General features: G+C 45.5%; 2 protein-coding genes across 6 annotated transcripts in view; one reads left to right on the forward strand and one right to left on the reverse strand.

Annotated features, from left to right (window-relative positions):
- Positions 1-7,439, forward strand: LOC117369319 (NADPH oxidase organizer 1-like). Its single transcript, XM_033963746.1, has 8 exons — positions 1-110; positions 1,047-1,127; positions 1,212-1,287; positions 1,786-1,966; positions 3,333-3,529; positions 4,156-4,269; positions 5,062-5,179; positions 5,981-7,439. The coding sequence occupies exons 1-8, from the start codon at positions 36-38 to the stop codon at positions 6,636-6,638; spliced, it is 1,500 nt and encodes a 499-aa protein (XP_033819637.1). The 5' UTR covers positions 1-35; the 3' UTR covers positions 6,639-7,439.
- A 151-nt stretch (positions 7,440-7,590) lies between these two features.
- Positions 7,591-13,790, reverse strand: part of TBL3 (transducin beta like 3) — a 35,155-nt gene continuing 28,955 nt past the window's right edge. For all 5 annotated transcript variants that reach the window (XM_033963742.1, XM_033963744.1, XM_033963743.1 and 2 more), the window contains exons 19-22: positions 11,377-11,480; positions 10,390-10,461; positions 10,030-10,188; positions 7,591-8,608 (exon numbers count right to left, since the gene is read on the reverse strand). In XM_033963742.1, the coding sequence (XP_033819633.1) occupies positions 8,448-8,608; positions 10,030-10,188; positions 10,390-10,461; positions 11,377-11,480 (496 nt within the window). In that variant the 3' untranslated portion in view covers positions 7,591-8,447. The remainder of the gene's footprint in view (positions 8,609-10,029; positions 10,189-10,389; positions 10,462-11,376; positions 11,481-13,790) is intronic.

The following is a 13,790-nucleotide window of genomic DNA, read 5'->3' on the forward strand; positions in this document are numbered from 1 at the left end:
AGATCAGAAAAGCTGTCTGTGTTCCCAGAAGAAACATGAGTGGTGGCAGCGGCAACAGATACCCAGTGGAGGCCAAGGGCGTCGGAGTGATGCAGCACCGCAAACAGAAGGTAAGAAGAGATCCGGAGCAGCCTTTGCCTTCAAGCAGATCTGGAGAATCCGGTGGCAGGAATCCGCCGGATCTCATGGAATGTTTGCTTTACTGCCACTTTGCTCTCCTGTTTCCTAAGCTAGCTCGGATGTGTCTTTTGCTTCAGTTTTAGGAGCTCTTCCATTTGTTTTGCATCCTTATTAAATGAGCTTTATAATAGACTCTGGTGTTCTGAACATGAGAATAATCCTGGGATTTATGGTCGTTGTTTGAGACCAGGGTGGCTTTTGTTCATTACAAGTCACAGTGCTGAATTTAGGAAGGAGGCAGGGCTCCTTTTGCAAAGCCACGGTAGCAAGTACTGGCACAGCCAATGCAACAGGAACTGAATCGCTTCTGCGGCTCCTTAATAAATAATGCAAAGATGTTACTAGAGAATGGCATGGTGACAAAACTTGTCCCTGTGAATAACAGTGAGAAACCATCCCGTGTCCTTCTGTAATCTCTCTATCTGAACCTCAGTCCTTCTAGACACGGGGGAAGCCACTGCTTGCCCTGTATTGGTAGCATGGGGATTGGCCACCGTGAGAACGAGCTACTGACCCAGTAAGGCTGTTCTTATGTTCTTATTCTTCAATGCAAGGCTTGAGGGTCAGTGGCTAGGCCCATTCATACTCTGATTCTTCCCTCTCTCCTTAAAGGATGGCATGGGGATGGTTTCCTGCAGTTACCCACAGGGACAGGGACAAATTCTGTCACCACACAATTCTCTAGGCGTTACCACTTAACTTCATACTAAAGCGCAGTATTAGGTGTTATTTACACAGTAGGCACTACTCATTAACAATGCACATTAAGGACAATAGAATAGTTTAGCAAACCTACTCTTTTATCTGTTGACATACAATTGTGATATTACAAGACTGAGATCTTATAATTTTTCCCTATTTTACAGCTCTTTATGCTGTCTGTGCTGTGGTCAGATCACAACAACATCCTCATCTACAGGACCTTTGAAGAGTTTAAGAAATTGGATGTAAGTAGAGAACGGGATGAGGGAGATATCCTGGGCTCTTGAGAATTATCCCTTCACTGATCTTTTCTCTGTTTCTTACATCAGCGAAACCTGAGGAAGAAATTCCCGCTGGAAGCCGGGTTCCTGAGGAAGTCGGAATGCATTATCCCAAAGCTGAAAGGTGACTGAATAGCATTCCCGATCCTTTCCGAGTAACGCCTATGAACTTTCCACAGCTGAGCCACTGATTGGGGCAGGGGGAGCTTGTCTTGTACGTCATTCTGACAGTGACTGAGGTGAAACAGTAGCAAACCACTACAACCTCTCATAACTACTGTTTAAAGGGGGGGGAGGGGGCACCTTCTTTCCTGGGGTATTTTGGACCATCGGTACCAGAGTGAGCGCAGGAACAAAATGGCAGCCCAAATGTGTTACTCTTGGCAGCTCCTTTTCCTTTAATTCCACCTTTCAATCAATACAAAAAGATTTGCATGATCATAGACACCCAGGAGGATTGGGGGAGGCCCTGTGGAGCATCATGTCCAACCAGCCCGTCATGTCCAACAGTGCCTGCACTAAACACCCTGACGTAGGATTACTGAGGCAAAGGCAGGAGAGCATTAGCGCTAGTCAGAAAAGTTCAGCTAAGTCACTGACTCTTGCTTGTATTTCTTGGCAGATGCTCCCCTCATATTCGGCAGAACCAAGTATAGAAATCGGCAGCTGGAGCGAATGCAGCTACTGGCAACCTACTCCCACGAGCTGCTCTGCACCGACCCCAAGATCTCACAGGCTGCAGATGTGACGCAGTTCTTCGTGCCCCATCCACAGGATCTTAATCCTTCTTTTCCCGAAGACAGGTTTGTATTTATAACAATAGTCCAAAGAAAACGGTATTACCTTTAAAAGTGGACTAACACAGCTACCACCCAATTTTATTTAAAACAAGAATCAATCTTCACACCACCTGCTGCTAAGCTCCAGAATGTTCCACTTCTTGGGCTCAGAGTACAAAGAAATGGATGGAGCCTCTCAAAACTAGATAAACCCCAGAAACGGGGTACACTCCTGGGGGAGGGAATAAAGGGACCCCCAGGGCCAGACTTCCTGGGTACAAAGAAACCTCCAGTATATGGACTTCCAAGGGACAGAATGTTTCCTGACTTTGTAAACTTTAACTGGCTAATTCCTGTTTGTGAGTAGTAGACCAATACATCTGGTTGGTATTGTGAACGTCACAGAGTGTTCGCCATACAGGGGGAAGGTCACCTGAGGTTGCAGACAAAATGGAGGGGCCAGACAAAGAAAATGGCGAAGTTCCCGCCAAAAATGCTCCCTCCATGGCCTGTAGCGGCTGAGAAGACTGAACAGTCTCAGCCGCTAAGACAGGCAAGTCGGCATCAGCTGTCAAAAAATCAGCTGAGAGGGAATCCTTCGGGGAATCCCTCCGTGGGCGGTTGTGGAAGACCGGGCTTCCCCACTGCTCCAAGCCGACTCGCGAGGCACCATCGGCGGGGAGCTCTGGGCGCCTGCAGCCGCTGCCGACGGAGCTCCACCACCTCACCGACCCAAACCGCCGAGTTCAGGCCGGCCGCGAGTGCCTCGCGGCTGGACTCAATTGTGTCCTACTCCCCCGGAGAAGGGCACAATTGCTCCATACGCGACCTAGCTATAAAAAAGTGCCGGTTACATGAAAAAATACAGTAAAATACAGTTTTCTTAAAGGGAAACAACCCTTCAGACCAGCACTACCTCAGGATTTTTATTTATTTATTTTTTTTTTACAGAACAGACTCCACAGGCTCTCGAAGCAATATGCCTTGCTTGACTTAGGGGGCAAGGCTTACTGCTGAGGCTCCTCTAAAAAAATGTGGGGAGGTGGAGGAAGTGGGGGGAGGGACCCCGCTCGAGACCCGCCGGGTTTGACACCCCCGAGGTCGGACGGACCCCCAAACAGGGCCCGACCAAACTCCGTCCGGCCAAAAACAGGGACAATAAACCCCTAAACAAATTCCAACAGCCCTACCAAGGGAGATGGGCACAGATCACTCACACCTGCTGGAGACTGAAAGAAGACTGAGGGAAATAGAGAGGAGGGGCTAGGATATACTGTCCCAAAGTTTTGTTTTCAGTCTCCACCTGCTGGTCATGATCAGATATATACCCACTTGTAAAGTTAACCTCTACTGGTCTGGAGAGTGCTAAAGAAATGCATTTTGTTTCCAGCATTGTGATAATGCCGCCAGAGGCTGGGGAGAGGACGAAGGGAGCTGCTGGCACAGAGACCCTCACCCCCGTGACAGAGCCCGTCATGTCCCAGAGGTACCTGTGCATCGAAGCCTACGAGACAAAAGACACCAAGAACCGGCCTTTCCGAGTGATGCAGGATGAGATACTGGAGGTTCTGCTCAAGGACACCACAGGTATTGCATTCATGCCCAGTGACGGATGGACAAATCACAGCAGACTGCTAGTTGCCACTGGATTTCCAAGCTCACCTTTTACAAAATTGATCCTTATCTTGGTGTAATGCGATGCAAATCAGATTAATGTGTAGGAGTGTGTGTGTGAGGGAGAAATGGATTCCTAGGGGAGAGGGAGGACAGGGGAGTCTGTGTGGCATCCTGTGGCTGGCCTGATGGTTTTCTACATTTTAAGGTAATTCTGTAAGTGGGTGCACGGCGAGTCTTCTACAATGGCATCTGAGCGCCCAGATTCTGCTATACAATTTAAGTGTAACCCGGCCTTAGCGCATCAGACGTTTCGGCACGTGCAGTCACGTTAGCCATAGACCTAGTGCTACTGCAGATGTCTGTGGCAAGAGCACATACTGGGAGACACCCCCTTGCAACTATGCACGCTAGAACTTAAGTGAACCGCAACAGTGTCTAGGGCATTGACGCATGCAAGTGCTTCGTTTCCTGAGAAAAGCCATTTGCCCAGACGGGGCTTTAGCATCCATTAATTGACTCAGGGACTGGCCTGGCACAAGCTGATTGACAGTCTCAAATGTTTAGAGTCCAACACCTGTTGCTGTTTTTTCTTTCAGGCTGGTGGTTGGTTGAGAACGAGGACAAGCAGTTAGCCTGGTTCCCAGCTCCCTATCTGAAGAAACATATCAGAGCCAATGAGAATGGACATACCAGGGCCTGGGCAAGAGAAGGTAAATCTTGCGGAGATGGCGCGGTATACAAACCTAAGGTTTAGTTTAGTTTACCTGGGTCAGGTAGAATCCCTGCCCTCCATCATCCATTCCTTATGCTCTGCAAATCTAGCTGGTCTTTACTAAGCTTAACATTTCTCACTGCAGGAAAACTTGATACCAAAATTATAGTGTCTGGACATGCTTAGAGTCTAACCCTGCTGAGCTGCAAGAAAAGAAAACAGGCACCAGATTTTTAAGTTGGCCCTTACAAAAATTTGGGGGGGGGGGGAAGGGGGTCAGGTTGGATTTTGCAGCTTTCCTTTTTGAATGATGCTTAAGATTTGGCTACAACAAATCCCCATTTGCAAAAAATCACGAGTTGGAAGTTGACAACAGAAGAAAAGTAGGATGGAGATGCAAAGTTTTGAATATTTTTGATCCACAGTTATTATGCTGCCTGTTGATTTGAGATTAGAACCCAGGCTTCTCGTATTTACGAAGAAACTGAAAATGCTACACTGATTGTAAATCTTAGGATTTTAATCAAATTCTGTTTTTGTCATTTGATTCTTTAATTTCTGTTTCCACCTTTGTTTTGGGTTTTTAAAAAAAATATAAATGTAAACCGTTTTGAATGACATTGTATCAGGAAAATGGTGTAGAAGAATCATGAAATATAAAGAGAACACATTTGCCCCCCGTTGCTTTAACTGCTAGGCCACCCCTTGGCCTTTGATCTGCTCCCTGAACATATTAATTTGTGTAGTGTGTGTGGAAACTGTTACTGGATGGATTTCTCTGTTTCTGCAGGGGTATTTTACTTTGCCGCAAAAGGTTATGAAGCACAGAGCGCTGACGAGTTGTCTGTGGCGAACGGAGTGATCATTGAAGTCCTTGAGAAATCGGAGAATGGCTGGTGGCTGGTCTGGTGAGTTCACAACATATAACTAGCTGGGGTGTAAGATGGCCAGCCAAACTGACAATATCCTAAATTTTGTTGAGAGTATTTGGCAGAACATCTGAGCTCTGCTCTCCGATAACCGTGCCTTAGAGCTTGGGAATGTTACCAGAATGCCACATACGCCTTTGCAATTCTTGAATATTTTATGCAGCTGGGAAACATTTGCATTAAAGACCTCCACATTTCTTTATCTACCCTCCAGACCGGTACAGAACAAATGGGTTTACAATCCTCTGCCAGCAGAGACTGAGAACACATTGACTTTTGGCTGTGCACTCCAAGCACAATCAGTCTGTTCTCCGTCTCCAGCCTGAGCAGTCTTTCCTTTGGTTAGGGCCTGTAGGATGCGATTAGTGCCCCTTTTGTTTGGCCCGGACAGAGTTTAGGGGTCCGTCTAACCTCAGGGATGTCACTCGGGTGGCTGAGTCCCTCCCCCCACTTCCACAATTTTTTTCCAGCTGTACGCCTGTCCAGAGTCAGGCAAAAACTACAGCTTCGGGGTCTGCTCCTTTGTTAAGTAAAGTTTTGGGTTGGTCTTTTTTTTTTCTCTTTATATAAAAACAACTCCTGAGGTAGAATTTATGCTTTGAAGGTGTGGTGATCTGAGGAAGAAGGAGCTACATTAAGTTAGTCCAATAAAAAATGTATTCTCTCTTTCCTTTATGTTTTTGTTTCATTTCTACATATTACAGATTATGCAGCGTTTTATTTTCATGTAGGCCGATTGGTTTGAAAGTTGCCTTAGTCTTGTGCTTTATTTTTCTCCAGGTACAATGGCAAAGCTGGTTATGTCCCCTCCATGTACCTCCGGCCATACAAAAACCCATACCAGAAATTCCAGCTTGTGTTAAAGGAGGCATATGGATCCGTCTCCAGCCTGGACACAATCAACAGCTCAGACATGAATGCGTTGGCCCAGCGGAGGATATCTGAAGGCAACACATTACACAGCAGCAATGCAAACCGAAAGAAATTACTGGACCGAACCAGATCAAGGTCCGTGACTGGTTTACCAACCCTGGTGGAAAACGAGGGCAGGTCGCTGCTGCCGGTGGAACTGAGTGGTTTATCAGTGAATGCTGAAGGAAGCAATCAAAACATGACTATGGCCAAAATCCATTCTCCCCTGGTGCCGAATCTGCCTAAAGTGGAAAGGATGGAACTGAATTTGAGTTCTGCAAATCCTGGTTTTGCAACTCAGAAAGAGCTATATCATTCCCCTGCCCTAGAAAAACAGAGAAAAGATTCTGGCTATGATGAAAATTTGTCAATGAGTGGTTCTGATCCATCCCTTAGCTCCTCAGATTTGAATTCTATTTCTCACGCACCCAAGGTGCCTTCCAGGCCAACAACCCAGGAAATACTTAAAAATTGCAGCTCGGTAACAAAGAGAGCGATGCAGAGGACCAAAGCAAAGCCCAGCTGAGCCCCTTGCATGAACAAGGCAAAGCAGCTCTGGCCCAAACCAGTGGCACTAGAGACTGAAAGACATAAGAGAGTCAATTTCAAATCAAAATGGAAAGATTATATCATGTCAACAGAAACGCTTGGCGACATGTGTCTCCCTTTAAACACGGAGTAAAGAGAAGCCGATGCCACTTGAATCAGATTTCAAGATAAGAACAGAAGAACTGTCAGACTGAGACATAAGGTCCATCAAGATCTGTCTCTTTTTACTAAACTGGATGGCTAAGTATCATCTAACTCTCTCCCATCAGGTTAAGATTCCCTTCTTGCAGTCTGAGCCCACATGGAGAGAGTACTGCCAGGTAGACCAGAAGAAGAACCAGACCATCCTCCCAGAAGAGAGACAGTCTAAATCCTGGTGTAATTTCAAGGCACTAACTTCCATCAGGATCTACTTTCCTTGTTCTCCTGAAGGGTCGTTAATGGAGCTGTCTTTATTCCCAGCTCGATACAGAAACATTTCAAATCTACGTCTGCATGTCTGAATACTGCGTTGCTTCCAGCCAACCCAGGGAAAGGGAGAGCTGAACTGGGAATCAAAGCTGGGAGGAAGAAGGTCGGCCCTATTGAAAGCATCTCATTTGATGCACCCACCTCTGGGTATGAAGGACTCTGGCTTTTAACACATAGGATGAACCAGTTTCTACAAGGAACACAACAGTCAATCTTGCCAGCAGAGCTCCTCCCTTCTCTGTCCCAGCTTTCTCCACCCCCACATTGAGGATCATGTTCTTCCCATCCCCTGATGTCTATATTTCAGAGGGACCGTGTGCATTTGGCCTGGAATATTCTGATGTTTTAATATGTATTCTTATTTGTATGTAACATGAATGTATTACCTGCATTTCCTGCAGCTAAATAGGGCAGGATTCTGTCATCTTGTGATGTTATACCATGACCCACAATGGGGGTAAAGTCCGACTCTTTATTGGTTGCCAAAATACATTAAACTGATCTGCAGATGCCAGCAGGTCATCCAGCCACTTTGACCGAGACCTGGATCCCCTATTTATACATATTTATATATTTAATTTATAATATATAGAGATTTTTGTGTTAGGAATCGCTGTTCTGACTGCAGTTTGCTGGCTGAATTAAGGATCTTAATCACCCCACCCCAAAATATTCATGGAGGCGCTGGATATTTCCACTCTGCCAAATTTAACTTCTGTGCAACCTCTTCCCCTCCCTCAACTCAGTGTTTCTTAATGTATATTTCCAACACTTTACATCTACAGCCAGCTGATGTTAATATTTTTTTTATCAAAACAAATAAAATTTATACGCTGGTAGCAACAAAGAGACTCACTCTGCTTTCTTCCAAACTATAAAGTGAAAAGCGACTCTGTCAGAGGTCTTTCATGGGTGATAGGCAGCCTCCTGACCTGTTGCTTTGAGTCTTGGGCCTCCTGACAAGCTGCTCTCGCTAAGACACCCTTCTGGATTCTAATACAACCCCCTTCCAGTATAGATACTGCACATGCTCTGGGATGCAGGGGGGTTGTGGAAGCTGAGCAGGTCTTTAAGGTTAAGCTCTGAGGGAATTTGATTAACAGATGCTGTCCAGTGTCCCGGGTTCTTACGGGACATAACTCAGCTCTGCACCATGACCTCTGGCCCCTGGTCCTGCCTCTCCTCCTTCCAAGGGGCCCCAGAGGAGCTTTATCAATAAAGGAGAGCAGCGTTGAGGCTCAGGTTTCCTTTCAGCGCATTCCTGTTAGGATTTTGCTGGTGTTCGGCTCCTGGCCCCCCCTTCATGGCCAACTCTTCAGTCAGTTTCCATTTCTAGTTGTAAGGAGGCCGTGATTGGCTCCGGAAGCTTCTGTCCATCCCAGGAAGAGGAGGCATCGCTCAGTTTCATATTCTGCCACATGAAGTCCAGAAACATGGAGGCCTGCAACAGCCGCCCCATTCTCTGCAGGTGACGCTCTGTGAGGAAAGGAGAACGCATGGTCTTAGCAAAGTCAAAAGTACAAGCCGATACCAGGCAGCAGGAAGAGGGACAACATTCAGAGCCCAAAATATCTAAGAAAAAAATCTAACTCTACGAAGGCCAAAGATTTAGAAGGATTGAAAGCTAAAAGACCCGCTGAGAGAGAGCGAGGTCAAGCCAGGAGGAAAGCCCCCAGCGACCCCTTCAATCTTTTAAAAAAAAGCAAGCAAGCAAGAAAGGTAACCAGAACAATCTGAATAAGGGCCGACAGCTTTTGTCACTGTCAGGAAACATTGCTAATTCAGCCAAAGCTCCTGCAGGATAATGTGAAATATTTGCACCATTTTCTGAAAAAAGTGACCAAGTTAGGCAAACTTTGAAATCTATGGTAAATGCTACTTGGAGCTCATTTCTACAAGCAAGTTATACATTTAAAAAAACTAGACAACCATATTATAGTTATCACAGTTTGTGAGTCTACAGCCTTGAGGCCTCTCCCTTTACCCACAAATGTCCAGAACACTGCTGTAAAGGGTCATTTTTTTTCTCTTTAATATCCTCAAAATCTGTCCCTTTCTGAATGAATACATCAAACCCTTATCCAATCTTTGTCCTAGGCCTTCTACTGAACTCTTTGTCCCCAACATTCAGCTGCACGAGGAGATTCGACCATGGAAGTCTCTTTCTTAAGGCACTGCATTAGCTCTCCAACCCCTACTGCAGACAGCTGAAGGCTCCCCAGCTCATTTCTCCTCTCATAAGCCTTCCCTTAAGCCAATGCCTGACATGGGATTTCTACTTTGTTATGCCTTAATCCTGAACAAGCTCACCCTTCCCTGACCAATCAACACCTGTCTTTTGAGGCTGATTTCCCCATCTGAAACCTTGGCCCTTCCAGATCACAGATGTCTAGATTTTAATGACCTCCCCGGTATCAAAATGATCTTATCTGTCTTGTGTACATTCTAAGCTCCACGGAGCAAGGACTCTCTCTTGTGTGACCCTGTAAAGGCATGATAAGCTGTTGTAAAGAGGTCAGATACACTGCAACCCCCAAGACAGATCCTCAAGGAATCTGCCAGAAATACACCACTCGTTGTCATATCACAGATCTGCAGCCCCCTTCAGTGCATCAAGAGAATCATCACCAAATCTACGAGTCGGAGAATGAAGCTAATACACAGGCAAAATTTAACAGCCACTGGTCTGAGGGGAGTCACCTGGTTCGGGGGTACACCACTGCAGCTTTCCTGCAAATCAGGGGACCTGAAATTACCTCTGGACACACTTCAAGGGAAAGTGAATGAGCGTCTCCATTCATAGCGATTCTCAGTCCATGAATTTTGGCGGGGAAGGGGGTGGGGGCGAACACCAGGTTCCCAATGGGGTGTAGGACCTCTAAGAAGTTCCGACTCACCGGTATATGGGATGAGTGTTTCCACAGCTGTCTTGATCCCACCATACTGCAGAAGCATCTCGGGGGTCTCGTGCCTCAGAAGGATCCCGATGATGGCCTGAGCCTCGTGGCAATTCCGAGAGTTTGTGTTCCAGGTGCTGGAATATTTCAGCAGAGACTCTGAGGAAGTAAAGACATGGGTGACAGGCTCAGACTGAAGTAGAAAGCATTCCAGCTCTTACCGCCTCACTTTCACACTCTGCGCACTGAATCCCATCAAGAGAAGAGGTTCCCCAATTCAGACGCAGAACGCTTTAAAGCAGGACTACAACTCAAAGATCCCAGAAGTCTCCTAAATCTCAGACCACCCATCCAACCAACCTTTCTGATCCTGGCGCAGTTTCGATAAGGTCTCCTCTAACTTCTCTCCCCCGTGAGTTTCTTGCAGTATAGCTATAGAGGGAAAATAAAATGAACAGGTGAACACAGAGCCCGAAAAGGCAGGTCTTAGTTTCCTGAAGAACAGCCTTCCTACATCAGAGCTGCTGCACTTCCTGGGGAATGAGAGCCTGAGGCAGGTTGGGGGAGGGGGATGGAGACCCTCAGAGGCAGTAAAGTTTCTCTATAGGACAGCCCCAGGTTTGCAACACACCTTAACAGCCCCCCCCCCCACCCCCAACCAGAATTCCAGAAGAAACCTATTAACTAAATTACTCTAATCACCTCAGCTGTTATTAAACTTGCCTGGCTAATAATATACAGGTCTCTGAAACTAGCCCTGTATTGCTACCTAATTTAACTCCCCAAGACACTTTGCTTCAAGGTCACAATCAGACTGGCAAAGCCTTGGATCTGGGGCCAGCCATCTGAGATCTCAAAGCAGCTCTGTAAATGAACGATAACCCCTGGCTTCAGAAACAGAACCAAGTCAGACCTAAAGAGGAGCCCGTCACACCTCAGCGGTTCGTGTGAAGCAGAAAACCAGTGGCCTGAACTTTCAGAAGCTGTTCTAGGCTGTAAAAAGGGGCAAAGAAAACTTAGTTGTTTTTTTTTTTTTCTAAGCACCACAAGATTGTTTTCAAATTCAGAGCTCTAGAATAAGGTGCCCTCACTAACAAGCCAAGTTGATAGATTTATTGACCCAGAAACATGCTTTCAAAGTTAGTGCAGAAAGATTATGACGTGTTCTTCATACCCACATCACTATTAGGCTGGCATGAGGATGCAATCTATTGCTTTGAAAGCAGCCATGAGTGATCTTAACACCCTACAAACGTCAACAAGACTCACTCAAGCTCCTACACAAACCAAGAAGTTCTCTCGGTACACGCTGCTCCGTCTGCCTGTGGCTTGGAGCCCAAGGCTTACCTTTTATCACCATCAGCGTTGTATGAGGCTGGTCCAGGAACAAAGCCAGGCCCAAAGCACGGACATACTTCTTCTTGTGCAGCAGATTGGAGAGTTCTTGCTTCCTGGGAAAGAAAAACAAAACAGAGCAGAACATCATCAGAAGGCGCGATATTGTCCGACACACACCTCCTTTCATAAACCGGAATGCTATGTCGTTTTCGGCCACATATTCTGATGTGAGAAGCGTCTTTCAGGCTTTCCGCATCTAACGTTAACTGCGCAGTGGTGCCTGGCTGCTGGAAATGGTAGACTTCTCCTACGCTTTAGTTGCTGTGTTGGTTGGCAGTTTTAACGTTCAAAGAATGGGAATCTGTAAAGAGTGTAGCACAAGGTCACCCCACTTTTGAAAAAAGCCCATTGGCTACTTTTCCCACAGAATAATTTATAAAATTGCTTTGTTAACATTCAAAACTCAAACAAACGTCCATAGCTTTATTGACGCGCTTCTTATCCCCCATGTGCCATCCAGATCACTCAAACTCACAGCCCGGGAGTCACATGCGGCCCACCAGGTCCGATTTTGAGGCCCTCGATTTGTTTATCATAATCACAAAAGTAAAATAAAACAGTTTCTTGATCGTGTGTCTCTTTAGCTATAAATGACAATATTATTATTAAGCCTTAGCCAAAAGGAAAGATTTATAAAGTGTTTTACCTCATGCAAAATTGTCATTTCTTTAATAAGACATTAACTCTTTTTTCTGAGGCCTGACAAATCCAAAATGTGGCCCTGCAAAGGGTTTGCGGTTGAGACCACTGAATTAGGTCAACTATTCAACATTTACTGTACGTTCCCCTCTCTAAAGATCATCAACACTTTTCGTACAACTATATTTTCGGTAATGGCACTTCTCGTATGAGATTCTTTACCCGCTCACCTTAGGGAGGAAAAAAGCTTGGACAAATTTAAAGGAGCATTAAAAAGTTACCTTTTCAAAGACGTATTTGGGCCATGATCTCTCTCCTGCATTTGAGCTCAATCTCCCCCTTCCTTTTGTTTGAACCTTTTCTGAATTCACTTTCATTCTACCTTCTCCCTTTTCTGCAACACTGAGTCTGTTATTATTTTTGTCAATTGTTAATCTGTTTTTTATAATGATGAAAAATAGTCCCTTTTTACAGTACATCGCCTAGAAATCATGATAGGCGATTAAACAGAAATTTTAATAAACTTGAAATGTGGAGACAAATGTTTCGGTAGCAGCTGTTTTTGCCTCTAGGTTATTTGATTTATAATCCACGTAAAACAATTACAAGGAAATAGAAAAACGCACAAACGATGAATAAAAGTTAAATTATCTTAATCTCTGTCCTGAAAGACACAAGATCGGTAACTTCACGTATATCGGTGGCAAATCTTTCTGAGGGTGCCAGGACCAACCCCAGTATCAAGAGAAAAAAAATCTTTACAAATGGTCAGCGCCAACTTCGTGCCACTTTCCCGCATTCATGGGTAAACATTTCAAGTCTTACACTCTTCCAGCAGAACTTTACGATCTAATAATCAGAACTTATTAGTAATTCCCTCTGTCTGCAAACTATTTTATGACACCACCCGAAAGGCCATTTTCTCAGTTACCGTACCATCGCTTTGGAACGCTCTCCCACTAGATATTGAGCTGGAACTCTCGCTGGAAAAATTCCGCTCCAAAGTGAAAACATTTCTCTTCAGGGAGATCCCACTTCCTCTTCAAACATAGATAAACTGAGCCTCTTCTCCCTTGAAAAGAGGAGACTGAGTGGGGACATGATTGAAACATTCAAGGTACTGAAAGGAATAGACTTGGTAGATAAGGACAGGTTGTTCACCCTCTCCAAGGTAGGGAGAACGAGCGGGCACTCTCTAAAGTTGAAAGGGGATAGATTCCGTACAAACGTAAGGAAGTTCTTCTTCACCCAGAGAGTGGTAGAAAGCTGGAACACTCTTCCGGAGGCTGTTATAGGGGAAAACACCCTCCAGGGATTCAAATAGGGGAAAACACCCTCCAGGGATTCAAGACAAAGTTGGACAAGTTCCTTCGCTGGTAGGGCTAGTCTCAGTGAGGGCACTGGTCTTTGACCAGAGCGACGCCGCGTGAGTGGACTGCTGGGCACGATGGACCATGGGTCTGACCCAGCAGTGGCAATTCTTATGTTCTTATGACCCACACTCTAGCAGGGAACAACACACCCTTCCTAACAAGCGACCCCATCCCTTTTGAATCATTCCACTTCCCCGTACCCATCTCACTTTTGTTTTAGTTGAATCTCAATGGAATTCTACACTTCCCCCTCTGTATTCACGGTTTCCGTATCTACGGTTTTGATTATTTGTGATTTTCTACCAAAAAAATCATTTTCAATTTTCGGGCTATTTTAAGTCCTGTGAGCCT

The sequence above is a fragment of the Geotrypetes seraphini genome, chromosome 11, assembly GCF_902459505.1.
Source record: "Geotrypetes seraphini chromosome 11, aGeoSer1.1, whole genome shotgun sequence".
Classification (NCBI taxonomy): Eukaryota; Metazoa; Chordata; class Amphibia; order Gymnophiona; family Dermophiidae; genus Geotrypetes; species Geotrypetes seraphini.

Excerpts from the sequence above, each read along its gene's own strand:
- LOC117369319 (XM_033963746.1), top strand. The coding sequence starts at position 36 with ATGAGTGGTGGCAGCGGCAACAGATACCCAGTGGAGGCCAAGGGCGTC. Across the intron at positions 1,128-1,211 it reads AAGAGTTTAAGAAATTGGAT|CGAAACCTGAGGAAGAAATT; the intron begins GTAAGTAGAGAA and ends TTCTTACATCAG. Across the intron at positions 3,530-4,155 it reads TCTGCTCAAGGACACCACAG|GCTGGTGGTTGGTTGAGAAC; the intron begins GTATTGCATTCA and ends TTTTTCTTTCAG.